Source organism: Cephus cinctus, unplaced genomic scaffold (genome assembly GCF_000341935.2).
Source record: "Cephus cinctus unplaced genomic scaffold, Ccin1 Ccin1_scaffold0700, whole genome shotgun sequence".
Lineage (NCBI taxonomy): Eukaryota > Metazoa > Arthropoda > Insecta > Hymenoptera > Cephidae > Cephus > Cephus cinctus.
Window position 1 is genome coordinate 5,141 of NW_014333320.1, and position 11,269 is coordinate 16,409.

The 11,269-nt window shown below is 40.4% G+C and overlaps 3 protein-coding genes across 3 annotated transcripts; all 3 read right to left on the reverse strand.

Moving 5' to 3' along the window:
- Nucleotides 1-399: 399 nt before the first annotated feature.
- Nucleotides 400-5,875, reverse strand: LOC107270113 (alpha-glucosidase). The gene is made up of 6 exons (XM_015744815.2): nt 3,700-5,875; nt 2,157-2,623; nt 1,577-2,020; nt 1,229-1,484; nt 817-1,153; nt 400-730 (listed from the first exon to the last, which is right to left on the reverse strand). The coding sequence occupies exons 1-6, from the start codon at nt 3,992-3,994 to the stop codon at nt 586-588; spliced, it is 1,944 nt and encodes a 647-aa protein (XP_015600301.2). The 5' UTR covers nt 3,995-5,875; the 3' UTR covers nt 400-585.
- A 153-nt stretch (nt 5,876-6,028) lies between these two features.
- On the reverse strand, nt 6,029-9,133 carry LOC107270114 (alpha-glucosidase). Its single transcript, XM_025087543.1, is given in 8 exon segments — nt 6,029-6,565; nt 6,652-6,988; nt 7,064-7,319; nt 7,406-7,849; nt 7,926-8,397; nt 8,399-8,699; nt 8,770-8,904; nt 8,965-9,133. Coding segments are annotated over 8 exon segments (2,262 nt in total). The 3' UTR covers nt 6,029-6,417.
- A 17-nt stretch (nt 9,134-9,150) lies between these two features.
- On the reverse strand, nt 9,151-11,074 carry LOC107270112 (maltase 2-like; the record flags this gene model as incomplete). Its single annotated transcript, XM_025087542.1, has 4 exons — nt 9,151-9,840; nt 9,927-10,263; nt 10,338-10,593; nt 10,680-11,074. Coding segments are annotated over 4 exons (1,049 nt in total), but the record flags the coding sequence as incomplete, so codon positions are not given.
- Between the last annotated feature and the right edge of the window lie 195 nt (nt 11,075-11,269).

The window sequence follows — 11,269 nt, forward strand, 5'->3', positions numbered from 1 at the left end:
TGTGAGCACCATAATGATAGAGTAAAGTGATTACGGATATGTTGCTATAATCCTCGGTAAAGCGCTCTAGACCACGCTCTAGACCACCGTTATATTCTGTACTACCAAATGCACATTTGAATCACTGGAACAGATCCATCAGGCAGTGTAGGCCGTGTCCGCAAGTTTTGCTTGGTCGTCATCGACTAACTTCTATCATGGCGCATACTTCGAAGCACATTTCAATAAAATTGAACCGTTATTTTTACAACGATCCAACAGTTGTAGTAGAGAATTCAGTTGGACACGCACTATTTTTCATTGCGTCGAGGTAGGAAATTACAATCCGATCATAAAATCACCAATAATTCCACTCGCTCAGTGTGCTTTTTGGTGCAGGTTTTAGCTAGTGGAACTTGGTTTTTTCTGCACAGGTATAAATACTTTATAAGTCACCGTGTATAATCATAAAACTGTGTTATTGCATTTAGGTAGAATCTGACATCTGTGAAAATAGGTAGTTAAATGTTAGCTACTGTGAATACAATTTTTGAACACATTGTTAAAGAACGTTTATTAAATTTCCATATGAAATTTCAACTTGATTTACACGTTGAAGAAGGATTTCAAGGATGGTATTAGACAGGCAACTTCTGAGACGTCCGAGTAGTCGGAGCAAGTGACGTCAGATGATGTTAATATCAAAGCTGCATCACCCTGCAGGGTAATGCTGCTCCTGGATATAGTGTCTCTGGAAGAAAAAATTTAAATAATTTAATGAAGGCATTGTTCAGCCGACAAAGGAATGACAGCATTTTGAATCTCCTAATCACTCACCCAACTTTGAGATCATTATTAACATCCGACACAAGCACTTGCAGCTTCTCACTGAAGTTACTGAAGTCATCAAGACTGACTGTTACCGGAGACTTCGACCAGTTAATAACAACGAGTAGGGGGTCGTGACCATCCAATTCTCTGGACATGGCGAAGACATCCTCGCCGATAACGAGTGTCTTCAGGGCTCCATCTTTGGCCACCGTCGTGTTCCTGAGCCTCATGGCTGCCTGGAAGTTCTTATAGTGACTCTTATCAGCCTCCTTTTGCGCCGCTAAATTCAGTGTACGATAATTCTCGTTCACTTTCAAGTACACCGAGGTGTTTGTGGAGAATCCTAACAAAGTAAAAATAACATTGCAGTATATTTCACTGAAATATAATATAACCTAACCTCCAATTGATAACTGACCTGCCGACGTAGTATTATCCCATTGGAAAGGCGTACGCTGAGGATCCCTAGTAGTTGCCGTATAACGAGTCGGGTCAGTGTTGCAGGCCTGAGGGTCTTCCGATTCTTCCCAAGTTAAGAATGTATTAACCATGCCAATCTCTTCGCCATTGTAAATGGTCGGAACTCCAGGCAACAAAAGCAGCAGGATGTTAAAGGTGTCTACCTTTTCGCTACCGAAACGCGAGGCCACGCGACTCCTGTCATGATTGCCAATCTGAGAATGGATAATCGAGCTGGCAATTTCAATTTTGACATAATAAATTAAAATTATACCACATACAGCACAAAAATCTATTTCAAACTTACCACCCAGTTGGGAGTCTGACCCGCAGGCGTATACTCCATCCACTCATCAATAATATTCTTAAGACCTGTGGCTGTTTGGGTTTCGAGCGAATAGGACGTAGTCCTATTTCCGATCAGGAAGAAATTGAATGGTAAATGAGCACCGTAGTCGTAGAATAAGCTGATCATGGATATGTTGGCATATGACTCGGTGAACATGACCCGTTCAGGTCCAGGGTGTTCAGCAGTATATTCATCAAAGTGTTTTCTCCATCTTGCGACCAGGTCGTAAATCTCCATAAAATCTTTGGTATAGATATGATCTAGATAGAAATATTCATGCGGAGCATATTTGTCTAGTCCCGATAGGGGTTCATCTCTGAATTGAGGATCCTCAAATAAATATGGCAACGCATCGATACGGAAACCGGCGACACCGCGATCCATCCAAAACGTAAGTATATCCTTGAGGCCAAAAAAAAATGTAAATATATCTATACGATCGCTCTCTGAAATACGCGAAATTTGTTAAGGAGATTGATAGGGAGGGGGGCCGAGACGGAACAATATATTTCGTTATTCACAAGTAATCCTGACTCACCAATGATTCCTGGACGACCGCCTCGTTCCTGAAGTCCAAGTCTGGCTGTTCCTTGTTAAATTGATGAAAATAATAAGCTTGTCGCTTGTCGCTCCATTCCCAAGCACTTCCGCTGTTGAAGCGGCCCAGCCAATTGTTCGGTGGTCTTCTGGTACCGTTTGCATCCAGAATTCCCTCGTGCCACACGTAATAATCGGTATAGGGGGCGACACTGGCTTCGGATAACTTAAACCACTCGTGTTCCGTACTCGTATGGTTGGGAACGTAGTCTAAGATCACTTTGATTCCAAGTTCCGCAGCGCGAGCGATTAACGTATCCATATCCTCCAGAGTCCCATACAATGGATCTATGTCTGTGTAGTTGGAGACATCATAGCCAGTGTCAATTTGTGGACTGGAGAAACAGGGAGCAATCCATATCGCCCCTATGCCCAGCTCGCTTAGGTAGTCCAATTTGCTTTTGATGCCTGGTAACGTTTATACTAATTAACATCAGAGTGGTATTGCATCACAATGTTTTTTTTTATAGATACGATTATAAATTTTGACGTAAAATAATAATATAAATAAATAATTTTCAAGAGGCTAATGTTTGGATCAAATTTTTTTTTACGTAATAAATTACAAAAACTCTGTACCGAAAGAGTCGTATAATAACACAGCCTGTTTTATTTTGATTACAAAACAAGGGTGCAAAGTAGAACCTTGCAAATTGCTTCCTCATTATTTTACTTGGTTTTTTTTCTATCACAATGATGCAAAGTAGAATCTTACACTTTGCTTCTTAATTCTTTTCCTTCGTTCACAAAGCCCTCCACTATGAGGAAGTTCTTTGATTTATTTTCGCGAGTTATGTGCAATTGAACTTTGGTACTTACAGGAATGAAAAATTAAAAATGAGGTAAATAAAACAATAACGATAATTTTTTGAAAATTTCAAAACCACGTAAAATCTGAACCGCTTTAGCGATTGTGTCGAAATTCAATACCAAACAACCTTGAACGTATCTTCAGTTATGATGAACTATTTAGCTAAATCGTCGAACCTTTACGAAAGTTAGAGCGACCACGCCCTTTTTTCAAAAAATTTTAAATGACAAAATCTGAATGGCTGCATATATATTTCATTAAAAATCGCAACATTTAAAGAGGGATATCTACTTTACTTGCGTGCCAAATTTCAGTCCGATCGTTCTAACGGGTACTGAGTAAGAGGCAATTGAATTTTCGAAGCCCTGCTCACGCACACACACACACATACATACATACATACATACGGACATTTTTTCTAAACCACTTTTCTTGACGTTTTAGACCATGTTAACATGAAAATCTATTCTATTCTATTGTATTCTAACATGAAAATCTCGAAAAAAAAATCTTTCATGAAAACATAGCTTCCTCTATGAGGAAGCAATAATAAAAAAATTTGCATATCTTCATATAGACTAAATTACATTATTTGTGGGGTTCAATTGAAAAATAAGAGGAAGCAGAAATTCGATAGTGAATAAGCGTAATAGATTGGTAATGTCGTTTCTACCATTCAAATCGCCAATTCCGTCTCCATTGCTGTCCTTAAATGATCGTGGCCAGATCTCGTACAGAGTTGTTGTTCGCCACCATGCGAGCTCAGTGTCCGCCTGGACGATGACTCCGACTATGATAGCGAAAATCGGCACTGTCAACCGACTTGATGTCAAACTCATCATTTTCGGAACGTTACTGATTTCGCGGGATTTCAGTCCCCTTATATATCTTGCGTTGTATGAGGTATCACGATATAACGTATTCACGTGAAAAATCTTTAGTTTCGTAATACAGGTGACGATACACATGTTAACAGAGGTAAATAAAGTCGATCCACAAAGACTCGTTTAAAAAAATCGATTAGAGGAAATCCTTAGTGAGCCCACAAGTAGCTCTGCATAACAGTTTTGTGACTAAGCGCGTGTGTGTTTGTACATGAATATATTTTGATTTCATTTCTTAGAATAAATTTATACGACTAGTTAAGGTTCGCGATGTTTTTTCATTGTTCAATACCACATAACCAAATAAGTGCAAATATAAATGAACAGCAAGAAATGGCACGAATGGTTACAGAATAGTCGTTGAAAAAATAACCAGCGCAATATCAATTGTTCTTGCAATTGGTAAGATTAGTTATGGATAATTTTAATAAATCATAGTTAAAATATCGAAATCAAAGCACGAAGTGTTTTTAGTTTTCGGCGTGAGGCCAAGTAAGACTTACTTGTCTGGCAGTGGTATGGAACATGTTTAGAATAGGTCCCACAGGAGTTGCTGAGTACAGGTGTCTCCGAAGTCTCCAGCTGTCTGGAGGTGATCTAGTCTGGAACAAGTCTGGGTGAGACTTTCACAGATTATTTTGCCTTATAATTAGTATGGGATAGTAGTCCCAGCGGAGCGACTTCAGCCAGACTTGAGACAGACTTACGGCCGACTTTTTCTGAATTTTCTCACAGGATCGATTCAAATTTTATACAGACTCTTCCGACACTTTCGTCAAGACCTGGATTGGATTGATACTTGATTAATCGTTACGCAATCAGTCATCGATTATACGTATGTGCTGGTAATTACGAGATCTTTAACCACGTGTGCCGAAAAGACGTACCACGTACGTCAAGAGTCGTTTTGTTTTTATAGCTTCTTATCACGCGCATTTGTCAATTCGTTACCAGGGAAAGTGGTTCAAAATTGTTGTTGCGTAATGATATCCAATATGCAAACTTAGCTGATAATCTTAAAATGGTTTCAACTCACGTCACTGGGACTTTCGAGTCTGTTGACTTAGTTGTTATTTCAACTCTGTTTACCTTGCGGCGTTCTTATATGTACCTATGGGAGAAAATTGTCTAAATATTACAACAATGTAAGTGACCTCCGTGGTCTTTTAATTGGTTTACGGACAGTTTATCGAAAGCACTTTTTCGAAAACTTTTGATCGAAAGACGTTTGCTCGAAAGGGGCATTTGATCAAAGCAATAGACTTCCGACCTAACCTGACCTGACCTAATCTACACCTAGACGAATCCATCACAGCACTACAAGATCGTTTTTCATAACTAAAATACAATCCCATAACCTAACCTAATCTAATAACTGAATTATAACATTTTCATTCAAATTTCCCTTTCGAACTGAAAGGGAGGGAAGAGTGGAGAAAAAGGATCTTAAGCTAAATACAGTAATCCTAAAACTCCAAATACACGCAATTAACAATAGTCAACAATATGCGCAACAACAATGCTCAAGACCTGTGGTGTTCTCGAGTCAGGACGGGGGGGCCTATAGTAAAATTAGTTGTTACAGTGCAAACGAATATTTGAAGATAAGCAATCAATGTTATAAATAATCATACAGAAAATTAATAAAAGTTTGATAGTTTGTTGTGCTGTCGGTGAGCACAGCTGGCAAATTATATAAATCAATAACACGTGGATTCTTGGCTATATCGAATGATAAAATTGCGTACACGGAGAAAAAAGAACAGCCATGATGACTAATACGATTAGCAGTGAATCCCAGAAATGAGTCCCACTTTGCAGCATCATATTCGTCACTGAAGAACCCAGCAATAATTATCTTCGGAACAGTAATGATTACTACCTTCTGAATACTCAGTCCAATTCCACGCTGTTCATCGCCCATATTTTGTATTCAATTTCAAGTTTGATTACAGTTAATATAAAGAATAAAGACGGAAGGCGACAAGATATGCACAAACTGTGAACTCAATTTGAGCTGAAGTCGGCGGTCAATATTGTAGACACATGTAATGATCTTGATTTGACATGAACTGGGCATCATAAGTTGGAAAGGACTCAGACTTGGCTGTATCGGTGTATTGTCAATCAACGTTTATTAAACTACCTTTTCATTTGGTTTTCACGCTTCACAACTAGTAGCCATTCTCACCAGGAGAGGGCAGCAGAAGCGCTGTATGCAATATCGGCTGGAACGATGATCATGACCCGCGCGGCTACGCGAAATCTGTAACATCGACAGAGGCGATGATCACGAAATCCTACTCTCGGACTCGCCGCCACGATTTAGCGCCATGCTTTTGGTATCGCCTAAGACCGGAGCGTTGTGCATCTCCCCACTCATCTCTGTATAATTCCAGCCACGAAACATGTGGCGCCTCGACGGAAGGTAACGGTACTACATTGATCTTGAAGAAATCCACAGACAAAACAATAAATTTTAAAAAGTAGTAAGCAGAATTTTTTTCTTATTTATGGTTGACTATCACGTTGAAGAAGGACTTCAAGTGTGGTATCAGATACGTGTTCCAGAAGTTCGAAAAGGTGATGTCGAAGTTTGTTAATACTAAAGCTGCATTACCCTGCAGGGTAATGCTGCTCCTGGATACAGTGTCTCTGGAAGAATAAAATTAAATAATTTAATGAAGGCATTGTTCAGCCGACAAAGGAGTGACAGCATTTTGAATTTCCTAATCACTCACCCAACTTTGAGATTACTGTTAACATCCGACAGAAGCACTTTCAGTTTCTTACTGAAGTTACTGAAGTCATCAAGACTGACTGTTACCGGAGACTTCGACCAGTTAATAACAACGAGTAGGGGGTCGTGACCATCCAATTCTCTGGACATGGCGAAGACATCCTCGCCGATAACAAGTGTCTTCAGGGCTCCATCTTTGGCCACTGTCGTGTTCCTGAACTTCATGACTGCCTGGAAGTTCTTATAGTGACTCTTATCAGCCGCCTTTTGCGCCGCCAAATTCAGTGTACGATAATTCTCGTTCACTTTCAAGTACACCGTGGTGTTCGTAGAAAATCCTAATAAAATGAAAATAACATTGAGGTATATTCCACGTGACAGTAATGTAACTGAACCTACAACCGATTACCCACCTGCTGACGTAGACTCATCCCATTGGAAAGGCGTGCGCTGAGGATCCCTAGAATATCCTTGATAACGCTCAGGATCAGTGCTGCAGGCCTGAGGATCTGCTGTTTCCTCCCATGTTAGATACGTATCCGTCATGCCGATCTCGTCACCATTGTAAACCGTCATGACGCCAGGTAACAAAAGTAAAATGAAGTTGAACATATCTATCTTCTCGGAGCCGAAACGCGTGGCCACGCGACTTTTGTCATGAGTGCCAAGCTGGTAACGGATTAACGAACTGTTAATTGACATTTTTACATAATATATTATAATTATCACAGCACAAAAGTGTATTTCAAACTTACGACCCAGTTAGGTGTTTCACCTTCAGGCATGTACTTGAGCCATTGATCAATCTTATTCTTGATTTCTGCAGGTGACAAAGTTTTGGCATCGACGGGAATACCGCTGTTTGTAACAAAGAGAAAATTGAACGGAATATCAGAGCCGTAATTATAGTATAAACACATCAAAGACACATTAGCGACTGCCTCGGTAATGACGACGCGCTCTAGACCATCATTGGCCTTTGCATTATATTCATCAAAGTGATCTCTCCATATCTGAACAAGTTCATAATCCTCAATCAAATCCTTGGTGTAGATAGGGAGTCGGTAGAAATAGTCAGTAGGAGGTACGTTTCTTCCTGATAATGGTTGATCTCTTAATTCAGCATCCTCATACAGAAATGGCGGTGCATCTATACGTAAACCGGCAGTACCGCGATCCAGCCAGTATGTAATTATTTTCTAGTGGGGAAGCAATTGAATGAGTTACGGAACTACATTATTGATTATTCATTATTCACTAGTAACTATGGCTTACCTTCGTTTCCTCAATGACTACTTCATTCCTGAAGTCCAAATCTGCCTGGCTTACATCAAATTGATGAAGATAGTAAGCCTGTCGCTTGTCGCTCCATTGCCAAGCACTTCCGCTGTTGAAGACGCTCAACCAATTGTTTGGTGGTCTTCTGGTACCGTTTGCATCCAGAATTCCCTCGTGCCACACGTAATAATCGGTATAAGGGGCGACACTGGCTTCGGATAACTTAAACCACTCGTGTTCCGTACTCGTATGGTTAGGAACGTAGTCCAGAACCACTTTGATTCCAAGTTCCTTGGCGCGAGCTACTAGATTGTCAAAGTCCTCCAAAGTCCCATACATTGGGTCTATGGCTAAGTAGTCGGAGACGTCGTAGCCACTGTCGACTAGTGGACTTTTGAAAATTGGCGATATCCATAGTGTCTCTATTCCCATGTCGTTTAGATGTTCCAGTTTGCTTGTGATACCTGATGGCGTCTCCCTCGTGCCACACGTAATAATCAGTATAGGGGTCGACACTGTTTTCGGATAACTTAAACCACTCGTGTTCCGAACTGGTATGGTTAGGAACGTAGTCCAGAATCACTTTGATTCCAAGTTCCTTGGCGCGAGCTACTAGATTGTCAAAGTCCTCCAAAGTCCCATACATTGGGTCTATGTCTAAGTAGTCGGAGACGTCGTAGCCAGTGTCGACTTGTGGACTTTTGAAAATTGGCGATATCCATATTGTCTCTACTCCCATGTCGTTTAGATGTTCCAGTTTGCTTGTGATACCTGATGGCGTTTAGACTGATTAACATCACAGTGACGTCACTTAGAATTTAATTCCGTACGTCCTACTTACCATTCAAATCGCCAATTCCGTCTCCATCGCTGTCCTTAAAGGATCGCGGCCAAATCTGATAGACAGTCGTTGTTTGCCACCATTGCTTCTCAGCATGAACCTGGAGAACCAGTCCGGCAAGGATCGCGGCCAAATCTGGACTGATTGACATCACAGTGACGTCGCTTAGAATTTAATTCTGTACGTCCTACTTACCATTCAAATCGCCAATTCCGTCTCCATCGCTGTCCTTAAAGGATCGCGGCCAAATCTGGTAGATAGTTGTTGTTCGCCACCATTGCTTCTCACCGTCAACCTGGAGAACCAGTCCGGCTATGATAGCGAATATGGCGACAGCCAAGCGTCTAGATGCCGATGTCACCATTGTTGCAATAGTTGAGTTTCAGCAGGTCACGGTTTTCTTATATATACCGATTGGATCGTTTATGTACTGCTTTTATTTTATCATTCAGCTGTTTATACAATTTGCGCAGCTAAATAATATTTCAACACGTGTACATAATCCATATCTAGCAAGGAATTAACTAGAGTTAGCAATCTAATGTTAAGAAGCAGCTGTGGAAATACATGTCAGGCTGTTCTGGTACAACTGATAGAATGTAATTTCTTGGTTCTTCCAACTTTCTATGATTTTTAATGCTTAACGATTATATTCTGTAATACCGAATGCGCATTTGAACTACTGGAACAGATCCATCAGGCAGTGTAGGCCGTGTCCGCAAGCTCTGCTTGTTCATCATGGACTAACTTCAATCATAGCACATAGTTGGAAACATATTTCAATAAAATTGAACCGTTATTTTTTACAATGATCCAATAGTTATAATAGAGAATTCTGTTGGGCACACTATTTTTTATTGCATCGAGGTAGGAAGTTACAATCCGATCACAATATTCAGTAATAACTCCAGTCGCTCAATGTGCTTTCTGATGCAGATTTTAGCTAATGGAACTTGGATTTTCCTGAACAGATATAAATACTTTATAAGTCACCGTGTATAATCATAGAACTATGTTATTATTAAAGCTGCATTTCCCTGCAAGGTAATGCTGCTCCTGGATACAGTGTCTCTGGAAGAATAAAATTAAATAATATAATGAAGGCAATGTTCAGCCGATAAAGGAATGACAACATTTTGGATTTCCTAATCACTCACCCAACTTTGAGATCATTATTAACATCCGACGCAAGCACTTGCAGCTTCTCACTGAAGTTACTGAAGTCATCAAGACTGACTGTTACCGGAGACTTCGACCAGTTAATAACAACGAGCAGGGGGTCGTGACCATCCAATTCTCTGGACATGGCGAAGACATCCTCGCCGATAACAAGTGTCTTCAGGGCTCCATCTTTGGCCACCGTCGTGTTCCTGAGCTTCATGACAGCCTGGAAGTTCTTATAGTGACTCTTATCGGCAGCCTTTTGCGCCGCTAAATTCAGTGTACGATATTTCTCGTTCACTTTCAGGTACACCGTGGTGTTCGTAGAGAATCCTGATAAAATGAAATAACATTGAAGTATATTCCACGTGACAGTAATGTACCTGAACCTAGAACCGATTACCCACCTGCTGACGTAGAATCATCCCATTGGAAAGGCGTGCGCGCAGGATCCCTAGAATATGGCTGATAACGCCCAGGATCAGTGGTACAAGCCTGAGGATCTTCTGTTTCCTCCCATGTTAGATACGTATCCGTCATGCCGATCTCGTCACCATTGTAAACCGTCATGACGCCAGGTAACAAAAGTAAAACAAAGTTTAACATGTCTAACTTCTCTGATCCGAAACGCGTGGCCATGCGAGGTCTGTCGTGATTGCCAATCTGGTAACGGATTAAGGAGCTGTTAATTGATATTCTTACGTAATAAATTAAAATTATAACAACACAAAAATGTATTTCAAACTTACGACCCAGTTGGGTGTTCCACCTTCAGGCACGCAGTTAAGCCATTGATCAATATTGTTCTTGATTCCTGCAGGTGACAGAGTTTCGGCATTAAAGGCAACACTGTCGTTTCTAATAAAGAGAAAATTGAACGGAACATGAGCACCATAATTATAGTATAAACACATCAGAGATACATCAGCGAATCCCTCGGTAATTATGATACGCTCTACACCATCATTGGTCTTTGCATTGTATTCGTCGAAGTAATCTCTCCATACCTGAACAAGTTCATAATTCTCAATCAAATCTTTGGTATAGATATGATGTAAGTACCAGTAGTCAGTAGCAGGTATGGGATCTCCTGATAACGGTTCATCTCTTAATTCAGTATCCTCATAAATATATGGCAGGGCATCTATACGCAAACCAAAAACACCGTGATCCAGCCAATACGAAATTATTTTCTAATGGGAAAACAATAGAATGAGTCTCAGAACTATGCTACTCATTGTTCATTATTCACTAGTATTCATGGCTCACCTTCGTTTCCTCAATGACTAATTCATTCCTGAAGTCCAAATCTGCCTGGCTTACATCAAATTGATGAAGA